The 16414-nt window shown below is 38.7% G+C and overlaps 1 protein-coding gene across 1 annotated transcript in view; it reads left to right on the forward strand.

Annotated features, from left to right (window-relative positions):
- Nucleotides 1–208: 208 nt before the first annotated feature.
- LOC120082833 (chaperone protein DnaJ) overlaps nt 209–16414 on the forward strand; it is an 84342-nt gene continuing 68136 nt past the window's right edge. The window contains exons 1-2 of the mRNA XM_039038165.1: nt 209–604; nt 2552–2620. Of these exons, the coding sequence (XP_038894093.1) occupies nt 275–604; nt 2552–2620 (399 nt within the window). The 5' untranslated portion in view covers nt 209–274. The remainder of the gene's footprint in view (nt 605–2551; nt 2621–16414) is intronic.

Below are 16414 nucleotides of genomic sequence, written 5' to 3' on the forward strand. Positions count from 1 at the left end.
GATTTTAGAACGATGGATATAAGGATAAAATAGATATTTTAAAAAAAGAAAGGGTAGAAACGAAGATAAAAATTCTCTCTTTTTAGTCCCATTTATATATATAGTATTGAAGATATAGATTAGGGCTTTTTAGAGGATAAAATGGTCATTTCATGGTTACAACGTCCTATCAGCCTTTCAAAATAAAATTCACCTAAATGTCTTTGTTATTATTTTCCTTTCGACTATATTTGGCAATTTGCCCGTGAAGTCCTGCGCTCAACCACGAGCAATAATGCCACCAAATGGTATTCGCAGTCCCTGCAATGCCAACCTCCCAGCATCTAAATTTCGACTAGTTTCTCTATTTCCAATTCGTAACGTGTTAAATTTTCCAATTCCACCTTCTCCTTACTTTGGTTCCAGCTCACACTATTCCGGATTTTCCCGTCTTGTTGGCCCACTCAGGAGAAGGGATTTTCAAACCAGAAGTCGCTTAACATTTGTAAGCTGTGGTGCAGCAGCAACAAGGGGCACCGCTACTGATCACTATTCAACGTTGAATGTTAGCCGGAATGCCACACTGCAGGATATAAAAAACTCATATAAGAAACTCGCTCGTAAGGTATTTTCTGTTTTGAATTCTGCTATTAGTGTGTTCTTGATTTTTACGGGCTTCTTGGTCCATAGCAAAGCGAATTAGGGGGTTGAAAATGGAATGGAACTGCACTGTGGGAGAGGTAATGAGAAACTAGAGACTTGAAAGATGAATGAAATTTCAAGCGCTACGTATATGGTATATCACATATGTTATGCAATTAGCTCTCGCGGCTGTACATCAGCGCATCTGNNNNCAGAGAGAGAGAGAGAGAGAAAGAGAAAGAGAGAGAAGTTGAGGTAGAATAAGTTTGTTGTACACATTAAGAAGCTTACTTTTGAGAATTCAGCTGCTAGGACGCTGATTATTATTTTTAAGAAGTCAGATTTTGTTTAGGCTCTTAAGACTTAACTTCTGCTAAGTAGAAATTTTAAAATGGTAAAAATTGCTTGCTGTAACTTCTCACGAAGACAAACATTTTAGGACTAGAAGTTTATAAATAAAGGTGATTCAGTTTGCAATTACTTTTTAGGACGCTTCAAAGTAAATCGTTCATTTTATTAAAGTATACTAGAAAAATAATTGATTACCACAAATGATGTTGTAGGATTAGGCTAAATTAGGGTATCTTGGTCAAGTTCTTAGTTGATTGGGATTAAGATTAGTTTCCACGATTGATTAGGATTAGGATTAGATTAGGATTTGGCTACATCATTTTCAATTAGGATATATGTAGTGGTTGGAATGCTTTCATCGTTCCTTCCTAATTTTGGGTTTTGGATTTTAGTTGTCTCTGTTTGTTTTTTTTCTTGTTTTGTCTTTATTTTTTGTATCCCTGTATTTTTGGGCATTAATCTCTTTTCGTTCCCTTAATAAAAAGTGCTGTATCCTTTTTCAATAAAGAAGAAAAAGAAAAAAAAGAAGAAGAGAGATACAGAAATTCCATTCCATAAAATGAGAGACACAACCAGGCAAGAAGATAAGACATCTCCTTTCAACCAATCAAAAGGGAATTTGAAAGGCCCTCAATCCAAATTTATTACGAAAATAAGAAGTTAAAATCTAATGACGAAGTTTTAAAATCAGAAAAAAATTTGTGTTTTAGCCCTTCCAAATTCAGGTAAAAGTCCATTAAAAAAAATATTATAATAACCATGTGCTGGCACATGGCGACAGGGACAAAACCTGCCGGCGGCCCATGAGGCTCACGTGCAGTGTTTTCCGGCAATGTAAATGGCAGAATGGGGCGAACAGCAACAACGCTCCTCCTGAGTTGTGGTGGTGTCAACAAAAGGTCACCTGAACTTGACCCAAATGCAAACCCTAACGTTGTGAGCAACACAAACCCTAATGTATCTGTAAAGAAAAAGCAAAAATCTTGGATGGTTTTGATACCATGTACTTTGTACTTTTTGAGAATATACTATATTGTTTTATTCAGAATAAAGATATATATATTTGCAAGCAAGAAACCTTAATCTAGGAAATGTACAATTACTATAAAGGACTACTATACATAATATTCATAATATTATACATACATATTATAACATTCTCCTCAGTAGTCCGGAGGAAGGATTTTAATCGAAATCCAGCCTCCATAACCTTTCACTAGTAGTGGCCGACTATGTCGAAACATATTCCACTTTTCAAACAACAAATGAAATCCAGTCTCCATAACCTTTCACTAGCAGGTTTTATTTTTATTTTTTTAATTATTATCTTTTAAATTTTGGTTGAATAGCCTTTATTTTGGTGCTAATAGTTTGTGGATCCCTTAACTGGAACTTTATCTTCTTTATCTTTTGTAAAGGTATACAAGTTGAAGTTACTCTGTCTTTGCTCAAATGGGAGTCTCGGTTTCCACCTCATGGAATAGGCCCACGGGCATCTTCTTTGTATTTGATTATTAAGATGAACTATACTACACTATGTTCCAAATGATTCCCCCATTTTTTATTTTTATTCGAACAGTACCATCCAGATGTGAACAAGGACCCTGGATCAGAAGACAGGTTCAAAGAGATAAGTGCTGCATATGAGGTGAGAACCGAGACTTGAGCACCAGTTCCTTGTGTTATTGTGTATATTTAATCTTTTAAATCATTTTATGTATCTTCTAATTGGTTTCTCATCTTTCAACTTATTCGTCATGTTCCTTCTTGATGTTTATGAGATTGATATATAGTTTCTCATTCCTGGAATATAGCAAATAGATATTTTTGTTCTAGTTAAAAAAAAAAATTTAATGTTTAAAGTTCTGCCGGGAACTAATGTTCTCTTTCTCCTTCCAACCCCCCAACCCTCTATTCTCCAAACCTTAGCATCTCCTTCGACAATCCTCCGACTGCCTCTCTTTGCTGCCATTAAAAGTCAACAATTAATTCTACTAAAGAGCTTCTTGGGTAAAAGATAACAACCAAACTCCAATTATGAAGGCAGCTGGTCTTTCCAAAAATGCAGGAACCTTGAGTATTCCACAAAACCTTCGTTGAAGCATTAAAAAGAATTCCTTGTGAATCTTCTTAGCATTTTTCTGAGACGTTGAAAGCTGGAATTTCACGCATCTGCAAACCACAAAGCTCAATTAACGGGGGGAACTTGCAAGGTATAGAAGATAAAGAAAGACTTCAAGATTCTGAAGTGTGATTCAGAAGTGACACTTTAACTTATTTGATCTTGAAATTTTGCTGAATTGGTGACTGAAATAAGGAAACAAATGACCCAGAGGACTATTATAAGGATGGGTTTCGATAGTTTGTTTCAAAATGGAGAAAAGGACCAAGAATTAGAAGAGCTAAAGACAGTTTTATCATCGGTAGATAAGTCACCATCTATACCTGCTAAATTTGCTTCTCTTGTTGAAATTTGTGTTTTACAGTTGAAGTCAATCCTAAATCAATCGTCAAAAGTTAAAGTCTTGAGGGGTGGTTTTGGTTAGGGATGAAATTAATATCGTGGAATACTCGTGGTCTTGGAGATAAATGTAAATGTGTTTCCTTGAAAAGATTTATCCAGAGTTCATAGTCCAGATTTGGTGCTTATTCATGAAACAAAATGTGCTGACTTTGATTTACCTTGCACTAAGTCTCTTTGGTGTTCTTGAGATGTAAGCTGGATTGATGTTGCTGCTTTTGGGAAGTCAGGTGGTCTCTTGATTAAGTTGTATACCACAAACCTTCACCAAAGACTCAAATTTGGTAGGAACTGGATGAGAAATCTGCTCCTTAATCGAAGAAGCTTCATCTGCGGATTTCAGTGGTAACTCCACCTGATTATCTAAGAATAGATTATCATAGGCTTCAGCAAAATAATCTTCCATTAGATAATAATTCTTTTCTAATTCAATATGATGGGTCTCTTCAAGAATTTGGGCTTCTTCCACACTGCTTAGGCTCATGATTAAATCCCCATTCGAATCAATATCATTGGATGGTTGTGTAGGAGAATCTGAAATCAAAACTCCCTTGGTGAAAGAATCTCCTGAATTTGATGATGCAATAGTTGATTGACTAAAAACGGGACCTAGATGTAATAGTTGATTGACTAAAAACCGGACCTGCACTTGATGATCCTTTATCTTCCATTACTTGTTCCACCTTTTTTAAATTAATAAAATTTGAAAAGTCATAAATTTTGATGAGCCTCGGTTTTACAAAACAAGTTGCCATCCAACTCCCTCTCCCCTTCAATCTGCCTGTTGTGCCTTCACTTTAACAAAGATCCTCTCCACCTCTTCTTTTCGTGCTCATACTCAGCTTGGTGCTGGGACAAGTTGCTGTCCATCTTCAATCTCTCATGGGTTATGAGCAATGATTTCAGGGAAAACGTGCTGCAACTTCTAACTGGAACAAGTCTGCATAATTCCAGCCGATTACTTTGGTTTAATGCGGTCAAAGCTCTCTTGGCAGAATTATGGTTTGAGAGAAATCAAAGGGTGTTATATGATAAATCTCTTGAGTGTCAAGATCGCCTCGAATCTGCCCGTCATCATGCTTCTTCATGGAGTATCCTCTCCAAGCATTTTAATAGCTATAGTTAAACGGATTTCAATCTCAATTGGAGAGCTTTTATCTCCCATCCCAATGATGGATCTTAGCTTAGCCAGCTGTTTGCTCTCCCTCGTCTAGTTCAGCTTGTCTAATTTTAAGTTTTCCCCCTTCTTCGGCCATTGTTTGGGCCTAGTTATGCTGTTTTGTCTCATGTTTTTGACTTCTCTAATTAATAGTTTTATTTCTCGTTTCTTTATATGTGATGAGGGCGCTAAGGGGGTGTCAACCTAGTTGAGATGCTTGGGTGCGCCTGCTGATCCTTAAGTCTTAGTTTTTGCTTTGCTCATCGTATAATCCTCTTGTACTTTAGGCTTTAGGTCACATTTATCTTAATATAATGAATCGTTTCCTTTTCCAAAAAAAAAAAAAAAAAAAAAAAAACTTGGAGGATCAAAAGAGGGAATGTGTCTAAATCTGAGGAAAAAATCATCAATCTTGGCATTCTCGACTTCTTTTATTGAAAAGGAAACAAAAAATTCATTGATGTAATGAAAAGTGACTAATGCTCCAAAATACAAGACCTCCAATTAGAAGACAAATATTAGAGACAAGCACAATTGATGATGATGAGTCATTGACTAAGCTAGAACCGAACCACAAAGATTCTTCTTCACTTGAATATGGGCTCCTGTGCAATCCAAAAGATTTGAAGTTTGGGTAGAAATGCTAATCAACCCCCAAAATGCTTTCTAGTAGCCTCAAAGACATTGCTCTTCCAGATAGTTAACGATAAATTGGACATCGAAAACCATCCTCCATATCCCACAATGACTTCATGTAATGAATGCTCATCTCTGGACCATTTCTCAATCTTCAAATGAGAATCTCCAATAATTTTTCATTTTTCCCTCAAAATTCAATCCAGCTTCTCTTGCTTTAAACTTCACCATGGCCTTACCAGCCATAAACGAGTTTTGTACTTAGTATTGGAAAATACTCTATATTATTCATATTAGAGTTACACATATATAGATGAACAGAGAAACCCTAATCTAGGTATGTACAGTTACGATAAAGGACAACTATGCATAAATGACAATGAAGACAATGAAATTTTGGATAAAGTTTCTTCAACACCAACAAAAATGGATGACCCAAATGGTAGTGATTAGTGAACTTCAAGCGGGGATATAACTCCAGAGCAGGCCATAACTTTTGGTATTTGGTGGTAAAAAATGTAAAAGCCCCCCAACTCAGATCCTCTACCAAGAATCTTCTTTGTCATATGATCCTGAAACAAGCAGTAAACATGAACAAACGAGACAAAACAGTTAAGGTCATGAGTAAATTTACTTACAGAAATCAAGTTAAAAGATAGTTGCGGAAAATGTAAAGCAGAAGATAGAGAAAGAGATGGGGTGAGATTAATGGTGCCAGATCCAAGAACAGGGGATGTTGATCTATCTGCCAAAGTGATAAATAGATATGGGACATGGGAAAAAGATGTAGAAAATAAGCTAGAATTACCTGTCATATGGGCTGTGACACTAGAGTCGATGATCCATTTGGTAGATGATGTAAGAAGGCATTGATTTATCTTGGCTCAACCATAGTTGCAATAGGATTAGACGAAAATGGTGCTTGCAATGACTCTTGGTACACCTGAAATTTAGCAAAATCATCTATAGAAATGGTGATCGACTTCTCACCCATATCATTGGTGGAAGAAATCTGAGCAAGTTGAGGCCGTTGGTTCTTATACAACAACTTTCTACAGTCACATATGAGATAACCATACTTATGGCAGTAGTGACATACAATCTCTTAAAAGCCCGGTCTTTGATTGTCATAACTAGTTCTCTAAATACTTGTGTCCATCCCTTTAGTAACTTTGGGATTATTATTTTTGCTAATAAGAGCACTGTTGGATTGAGGAGCAGACGAACCAAATTGAGAACTCACTATATAAAGAACATGACCAAATGCACCTTTCAACAATGGGATCTCAGAGTCAATAGTATGTGTTTTAGCCATTCCAAATTTAGGTAAAAGTCCATTCAAGAAAATCATAACAGCCATCTGGCTCGTTGAGCTTGTTGAATATTTACATTTGTGCTAAAAGGTAATAACAAAGCAAGCTCCACATCTTTGTCTTCTTAAGTCTCATAAAATAACTCATAACAAATTCTTCTTTCTACTTTGCACGAAAAAACTGCATGCATACTTCAACCACTCGATGACATACTCTTTTCCGGAATATAGAAATTTGTAAAAATTCTAATATCTCCATCAAGATTGCAATGATGAACCAAATCAACTACCTCACTATCAATGAAATTCTTGATTTGAAGATACAATCAAGCATCATCTCATAGGAAGCTTTTCCACATCATCTGTTGGTTGATCCTCAATCATATGATCATCTATATCAGTAATTCGTAGATAAAGTTGAATTATTTGACTCCAATCGAGCCACTTCCTTAGTTTGATCGTTATGAGATCAAGTTAAAGCTTCTTCATGGCACTCTCTTTCCAAACATTTTGCAGATTACTCAAGTCAAGACATTTGTTTAAATTAGAATGCATTTATCTCCTCTTAAATTAGTTAAATCTTGGATTACTCTTTTTGTACCGACAAATTTTAGTTGATAGTTTTATATTTTGTTTCCTATTTTGTACTCTGAGCATTAAACTCATTTCATTATTTCTGATGAAAAGTAAAGAGAAGAGAAAATGGCACACACTTGTTACGTGGAAAACCCTAGTACAGGGAGAAAAAACCACGATGTAGAGAACTTTTATTATAATAATGTGATACAAAGTAATGCCCAAATGCTACAGTTTAAATAGAAAAAGATGAAACCCTAGGATACACATGAAAAGACGAAAATGTCCCTAGGGCAAATATTCTATTTTTCAACACTCCCCCTCAAGTTGGAGCGTAGATATCAACGAGACCCAACTTGCTAACACATGAGTCAAAGAGTTGTCGTGATAGTCCTTTTGTGAGTACATTTGCAATCTGTTGACTAGAAGGAATATAGGAAACACAAATATTTCCACTATCAAGCTTTTCTTTGATAAAATGTCTGTCAATCTCTACATGCTTCATTTTGTCATGCTGAATAGGGTTGTTTGCAATGCTTATAGTAGCCTTGTTATCACAGTAGAGTTTCATTGGTCCATCATGACTTTGGTTAAGATCAATTAGGACCTTTTCCAGCCATATTTCTTCGCATATCCCAAGGCTCATGGTCCTGTATTCAGCTTCGACTATAACGACCTTAGTTTCCTACAACATTCTAGGACGCTACTTCATGCATGCATAAACTCAATCTTACAATGTCCTTTAAATCATCAAATTAAAGAGCCAAGATTTTATTTAATAATGCTCAAACGAGCAACGATGGGAAAACATAATTAAATAATAATGAATAAAACTAAAACAAAACAAAATAAAATAATTTACTAGGCGGGGTACCCCTAACTTCTACTAGAACATCTATTTGAAATTAAATAATAAAATTGATATATTTTGCATAAAAGTGAAAGACACCCAACTCCTAAACCAGAATTTAGAACAGAATACTATATGCGGAAGCAGTGAAACGTCCTAATGGCCAGATCACGGATCTCTCTTGTCATGTGCCAGTCTATCTCTGTCATTACTCTTACCTGAAAAATAGGGAGAGAAAAGGGTGAGTATAAAAAATATACTTAGTAAGTGGCCCACCACTGGGCCCACTCAATGACCTATTAATTTATCTATTGGACCAAAAATGCACAAAGGCATCATAAACATAGGCATAGGCATAGGCATAGGCATAAGGGGCGAACCCGAAGGCACGCTTTCGTAAGTAGTGACTCAAAGGTCACAACATAATTACAAGTGGTGATCCCAAAAAGGACACCGTTCATAAACATAGGGTGTGGCCTGAAGGCTCACACATGCGATGTGCATGGTCCAATGGTACACTAACAGTCACTAGAATCTCATATGGACATAAGCTTACAAACATCCAGTACATAATTAAACATAAACATGCAGTTAAGGCCATGACTCAAGATCAGACTTTAACACCGTTCCCCATATTTCCATCAACTGTTTCAGTCTGCTCATAACTCATACATCAATACTTACCCATAACTCATACTCAGTACTCAACATCAAGCCTTAACACATTATATCCATGCTTCAACCTTATCACAATATCCTTTAATCCTTACATCCAAATTCATCACAGCAAGAAATACTTCAAATTCAACACATCGAATTCAGCATAAAACCCATAGCAGATTTCATCACAGTTTCACATATGAAATAAGAAATATCTCACAGTAGGCCTAACAACATCCTAGGGCAACCAGCAGTAAACCACTTACTTCAGGATAGCTTACTGTCCAAAACAAGACCCTACTCCGTCGAGGACTTCCTTTACCGACACACGTTCCTGAAACCAATTACAAAATCCATAGGTGAATGTTAGCTTAGGCCCAAGAATCCTCAAATGACAATGGGCTGCCAAGAAAACAACTTACCCCCAACAGACCACCGGATTGCCGCAAAACGACGACAACCGACACTATTCCGGTTTGCAAAACGAACTAGGGAAACTCTGACGCGCGTCGGGCTTCAACTATCGACGTGCGGCGGACGAACAGCAGCGTCGAAGAGGCTCGCGCGACTGGGCCTCGCGCGAAACAGAAGCAGAGGGCACGAACTGGAAACCTGCGGCGCGGAGTAGAAGCAGACGGCGCGGTTGGGCCCTGTACGGAACGGACGGCGTGGCTTGCCGTCGGGGTCAACGGCGGGCGGATCGGAAGAAGGAGACGACCGGCGAAGCGACTGTAGCAAATTGGGGGGGGGGGGGGGCTGGAGGAAGAAGAAGAAGAAGAAGAAAGGAAAGGGAAAAAGAAACCCCCTTTTTTTTGTCCTTTCGCACGCATCCCAATGCCAATTTAAAAACCCTACTTCTCTTCCTAAAAATAACCAATATTCCCTTCATATGTTTTTCATAAGGAGACTGCATAAATTGGCTAACCACGCTTACTGTATGTGCAATATCTGGTCTCGTATGGGAGAGATAAATGAGCTTCCCGACCAAACGTTGATACCTCTCCTTGTTAACTGGTGCACTACTACTCAGATCACTTAGCTTAGTATTTGCTTCCATAGGAGTGTCAACTGGTTTACATTCTGTCATACCTGTCTCTTTAAGCAAATCTAGCGTATACTTTCGTTGAGAGACAAAGATGCCTTCCTTCGATCGGGCCACCTCCATTCTGAGAAAATACCTTAATCTTCCAAGATCCTTGATCTCGAATTCTTCAGCCATCCTTTTCTTCAATCTGTCTATTTCTGAAGCATCATCCCCCAAGATTACAATGTCATCAACATACACAATTAGAACTGCCATTTTCCTAGACACAGACTTCTTTGTAAACAAGGTGTGGTCTGAATGTCCCTGACTGTACCTTTGCGATTTTACAAATGTAGTAAATCTGCTAAACCAGGCCCTCAGAGACTGCTTCAACCCATATAAAGACTTCTTCAGTTTACAAACTTTGTGACTGAACTGTTTTTCAAACCCTGAAGGCGGACTCATGTAAACTTCTTCTAATTCGCCATTAAGGAAAGCATTCTTCACATCAAACTGGTGCAAAGGCCAATTCTTATTAACTGCAACCGAGAGGAGCACACGAATTGTATTTAACTTTGCTATTGGAGAGAAAGTCTCTGAGTAATCTATCCCAAAGGTCTGAGTGACACCTCTGGCCACTAACCGTGCCTTGTACCGGTCGATCGTACCATCAGGTCTATACTTAACAGTAAACACCCATTTGCAACCAACTGTCTTGTGTCCCTCAGGAAGAGTGACCCGTTCCCATGTGTCGTTCTTCTCAAGAGCTTTCATTTCTTCAATGACAGCGGCTCTCCACTCAGGAATTTCCATATCTGCATATATGCTGCTCGGTATTGAAATAGTGTCGAGGCTAGTAGTTAACGCTTTGAACACTGGAGACAGGTTACTATAGGGTATATAACTCTGCATTGGGTACTTGGTACAAGACCTCGTTCCTTTCTTAAAGCAATAGGGATGTCAAGGGAGGCATCATGATCTTTCTTTTCTTCTGACTTCTCGTCACACTTAGTATCTTGCTTTGTCTTAACTAGGTCTTTCTGATCTTCTGACTTCTCATCATACTTAGTATCCTACTTTGTCTCATCTGTACCTTCTTCAACATTTTTAGCCTGAACTTGGGGTTCATTACTGCCTTCACCCGTACCAGCCATATTCCCAGTACTGTCATTGTTACTGTCAGTACTATCAATGTGATCAGTGTCCACATTAGTCACATTCTCGGTACTGTCTCTACTTACACTACTTTCAACACAAGCATTATCACCATACATATTATCATTATTAGGAATAAAAGACTTCGTACTTGGAACTGTCACTCGTTCTGACTCATGTACTGGAGCCGGAGAAGTGATCGGCGGCACTATTTCCTTTCTAAGATTTCTCCTATAGTACGTGATCCATGGAACTTGCTCGGTAGGAAGAATAGGAGCATTGACACTTGTGTCGGGAATGGACTCAGAAAGGTCTAGCAAGTAAGAACTTAGACCCTAGTTGGACTCTTCACTTATACTCTCCTCCAGAAGAGGACTAAGGGGGAAAAAGGGACGGTCTTCGAAGAAGGTGACACCCATGGAGACAACGTACTTGCGGGAAGAAGGATGGTAACATTTGTACCCGCATTGATGAAGGGGGTATCCCACAAAAACACACTTCTGAGCTCGAGGGGTAAATTTGGTTAGATTAGGACCATGGGTATGGACAAACACAACACACCCGATAGTCAAAAGGGGTTTGGAACTTTAAGACCCGAGAAGGCATTTGGTTTATTAAGTGAGCTGATATCAGAACATCATCTTCCCAAAGATATGACGGAAGAGAAGTGGATAGCATGAGTGACCGAGCAACCTCAATTAAGTGACGATTTTTCCGTTTAGCCACGCCATTTTGTTGCGGGGTATAAGCACATGAACTTTGATGGATTATTCCTTTAGAGGCAAGGAATTCCCCAAGGTTATTATTAAAGAATTCCCGACCATTATCGCTCCGAAGAATGGTGATTCTCGAGTTTATGAATTGTAGAACTGCTGGAAGACAGAGGTGACTTCGGACTTGTCAGTAAGGAGGAAGACCCGGGTGTGTGGTTGTCTATAAAGCAAACCACCGTTTGCCAGTAGTGGTTGTAACCGGAGATGGACCCCACTCATCACTATGAAAAAGGGTGAAGGGTTTCGAAGGTTTATAAGGTTGGGGTTTGAACGATACACGAGGTTGTTTAGCTTGGACACACACATCACATTTCAAGTTAGAAACATTAATATTATGAAATAGGTGAGGAAATAAATATTTCATATAATGAAAACTCGGATGATCGCGACGAAAGTGCCATAACATATAATCTGTCTCAGAATTGGAAAAACAGGAAGACAATAAACTAGTCCTATCACAAATCCTAGAGGAGGTATCTTCAGTAAGGAAATAGAAATCCCCATCATGCCGGGCAGTGCCAATCGTCATCTCCGAGTTCAGATCCTGAAAAATAGTAGAGCATTGGGTGAGAAGATAACACGACATTTCAAATCTCTGGTAATCTTATTGACAAATAGTAAATTGTAGGAAATTTTGGGCACATGTAGAATGTCTTGGAGGGCAAAACCCTCAAAGGGTGATAAACGGCCTTTCTTGGCCACAGGGGCGAAGAATCCATCAGCGATCCTGATCCTCTCATTCCCAGCACTCGGGTAATAAGACAATAACTGGTCGGACGTGCCAGTTAGATGGTCTGTAGCTCCTGAGTCTAGAATCCATGGTTTTCTACCATTTATATTAACAAGGCCACAAGAATGATGCGTACCTGATTGTGCGATTGCACTGATACCCATTGTACTAGAGCCGTTCTGACTCGTCTCTTGATTTTATGGTTGATGACCAGCTGTAGATTCACTTGCTAAAGCACGTCCAGGTCCTGATTGTCGTCTTTTACCATTTGGAGGACGACCATGTAGCTTTCAGCATTGCTCCTTAGTGTGCCAGGGCTTCTTACAGTGTTCACAGACTGGAGGTACTTTTCCATTCTGTTTGTCAGTTCCTGACACTTTAAACGCAGTGGAATCTGTTGATTTAATTACTGGGTTATTCATGGCATTAGACCTATTTTCCTTAAGACGGATTTTAGAACATACTTCCATCAAGAAGCGAACTGGGCGAGTTCCCAGAATTCGACTTTGCACAACATCAAATCTGGGGTTCCATACTCCCTATTAACATAGATCGGAGTAGAGAGTCCTCTCCTTTCCATACGCGTTCCAGAGGGTTGCCTTGTCTAGGTTTTGGTATTTCACCAGTCAAATACCCGAGTTTATGACGACCCTTAAGAGCCATTCTCAGCAGGATTCCTAGAAAATAATTGAGCTGTAGATAAAGTAGGGAAAGAAGTTACCGGGCTTTCTGAATAAGTTGGGCAATTAGAGATTTCTCCCCGATCATTTGACGTAGTTCCAAGAGCCTCTCCAAGATTGGCCATCTGCTGCTGTATTGACTCATTTTGTTGTTTAATCTGAAGTTGCAACTGGGCCAACTGTTCAACGTAGTCAGATCCGCTTGGCTGGAAAGGATTAGAACTGCTCGATTGGAAGGAATTGCGAGCGATTCTGGCAGCCATATGTGACGACGACTTGAGAACATGGCTTGAGAGATCGAAGCTAGTGGCTCGGATCGGCGCTGACTCACGCAACTGGGTCTCACATCTGGACATCAACGCCTGCTGTCTGACCTGTCTCTTATACACATCTAGATGTGTATAAGAGACAGGATTAGAACTGCTCGATTGGAAGGAATTGCGAGCGATTCTGGCAGCCATATGTGACGACGACTTGAGAACATGGCTTGAGAGATCGAAGCTTGTGGCTCGGATCGGCGCTGACTCACGCAACTGGGTGTCACATCTGGACATCAACGCCTGCTGTCTGACTACGTTCATCGCGTGCGGTTGGGTGTCATCCGACGACTGGAACATCAAGGGCTGGAACATCACGTTCGGCTGGGACTTTGTGGGCGGTTGGACATCGAACATCGAGGGCTGGAACATCGCGTGCGGTTGGGACTTTGCGGGCGGTTGGACCTCGAGCACCAGCGGCTGGAACATAGGCGGTTGATCCGTGCAATCCGACCTGTTCGTGCGGCTAACTAGGGTCGGAATCAGCAGACCCGTGCAATCCGAAGCTTGATCCGTGCGGCTTGTCAATGGCTGATCCAATCATCTCCTAAAACCAGGGCATCATCATCTGAAAATACCGTTCCATGGCTGTTTTAATGACACCCTCGATTTTTGTGTTCGTAGTGCTAGATGGCCCTTGCGATTCTCCTGTTGGGTTTTCCTCAATGGTGGCCAGGGTTTCATCTTGCTCTGATACCATGATGAAAAGTAAAGAGAAGAAAAAATGGCACACACTTGTTACGTGGAAAACCCTAGTACAAGGAGAAAAAACCAGGATGCAGAGAATTTTTATTATAATAATGTGATACAAAGTAATGCCCAGAGGCTACAATTTAAATAGAAAAAGATGAAACCCTAAGGTACACATGAAAAGATAAAAATGCCCCTAGGGAAAATATTCTATTTTTCAACAATTTCAATGAAAAGTCTTGTTTCCGTTAAAAAAATCATAGTATCCATTTAACTTGTGTTCTGTAATCTTGGTGGCAAGAGGAACTACATTAGGCACCACCACATGTTTCATTGCGTTCTTTAGAAACTCACACAAGGATAGAAGATCTCACAAATCAAGAAACAAACTGAATGGAAGCAAAACCAGAATCGGAAACTAGGGAAAACAACACCAAATTAGAAAAAACACCAAGAAATCCTAGAAACAAAAGTGTATTCTTCAAAAATTTGAACACACGAATAGCGATTTACCAAACCAACTGCACAAAGGGTTTTTCATAACAAGTCTTTATCGTGAGATGATAGGCTCGGTTCTTCTCGTTTGAAGGTCTCTTCATGGTGTTATCTCTCATAGGATTCTTGTATTTTGCGCATTAACCTATTTTCATTTCATCAATGAAAATTGCTTGGTTGTTTCCTTAAAAAAACAACTGGATAGAATTGCTGAAAAATAAAAGAGGAGATGAACTCAAGTGACAGGAAGCAAAACTAAGCTCCCACATGCCAGTGAATGATATACCTTGTCAAATGGTGGCGACACTCCTCATGAGATTGGTGGGATTGATGGATGGTCGCTCTAAATCGATGACCCAAACTCCAAAACCCTAACCCAATCTTGTGAGAACTAGTCATAAAAGAAAAATCTAAAACCATAAATTAGGCTCTGATAGGCTACTTAATATTGGAAAATACTCTCTACATTATTCAGACTAGAGTGACACATATATATATAGGTGAACAAAGAAACCCTAATCTAGTTATGTACAATTATGATAAAGGACAATTATACATAGTAACATAAATATATATTATAATAAGTTTAATCTAATGTTGGTTCCAAAATAATTTTCTAAAGTTTAATGAATTTCTCCCCGTCGTGCGCACACAACTTGGAAACTGTTTAAATCTCATTGAAATCAACTTCTACCATGTCTTTTTCTTTTATGGACCCAGACCGAGCTTCTAAATTAGAACTTACATGGGATCAATGTTGTTGACTGCGTTTCATGCTCTGATACCAATTTGATGTAGACTACGAATCTTGGAGAATACTTGATGGAAAAGTATTATTCATTCTTCTCATATTTGAGGGGAAGACTCCAATTTATAGTATTCTAATACAAGTGGGGTAAAAAGGGAATTAACCTAGAATATTACCCAATTACCCCCGTTCTTCTTATATCACTTTCTCTATATGTGGCTTTTCTCAAGCTTAGTTGGCGTTCAAGTTTTATGTTAAAGCTTTGGTTTGAAAGAGTTCAATGGTCTTAACATGATGAGCATCTTCATGGGATTACTCGCTTTGGTTTAATAGTGGTTCAAGCCCGTGAAGTGAATCGATTTTATTTCTCCTGCTTGGTCATTTTCTCCTTGTCTCCTCTTTGTATTCGTTTTGGTAAAGTTTCCTTGTACTTTGAACATTAGCCTCTTTTCATTTGATCAATGCAAAGCAGCCTTTTCTTTTTTCCTTTTTTTTTTTTGGGAAAAAAAACTAATAAAATCGTGATCTTTACAAATACTTAAGAATGTGTTTTGGACATAGATACTCTTAGTTTTCATGATAATCTAATACTTAAACTTGAAAACTGGATGGAGAGTTGGTTGAAGGCTGAGGATGAAGGGTAGTAGGAGGATAGAGAGCCCATCCAAATGATCTAACAAAGCGTCATGGAGCATTTCCTTAACAACCAACCAACCAACCAACCTGTTTAATTATTACCAATTGGAGCCGTTACTATTGGTCTATAACCAAAAGTTTTTATAACAATACATTTGAGAATTCAACCAAAACGATTCTTTTTTGTACTTAATTGGATAATCCCAAACTCACCCTTAGCATGTCAAAAGAAGTGTGATGTTAATGAATACTGCACAAGGTCAATGAAAGCTTCCTCAAACCAAAGAAGATGCTCATGGTGAATTAACAATGGAGAAAAGGTGAAAACCATTGCTTTCTTTAATCTTGAAAAAATCCAACCTAAAGAATTGATGAAAATGAAATATTTTTCAGAGTTTTTTGGTCTTCCGTGATGCAATATTGTCAGGTTTTTGGTTTGATGTTTCTCTTTATTTGGACTGGTTTCTTTTGGTTTCTTAT

Source organism: Benincasa hispida, chromosome 8 (assembly GCF_009727055.1).
Source record: "Benincasa hispida cultivar B227 chromosome 8, ASM972705v1, whole genome shotgun sequence".
In the NCBI taxonomy this organism is placed as follows: domain Eukaryota; kingdom Viridiplantae; phylum Streptophyta; class Magnoliopsida; order Cucurbitales; family Cucurbitaceae; genus Benincasa; species Benincasa hispida.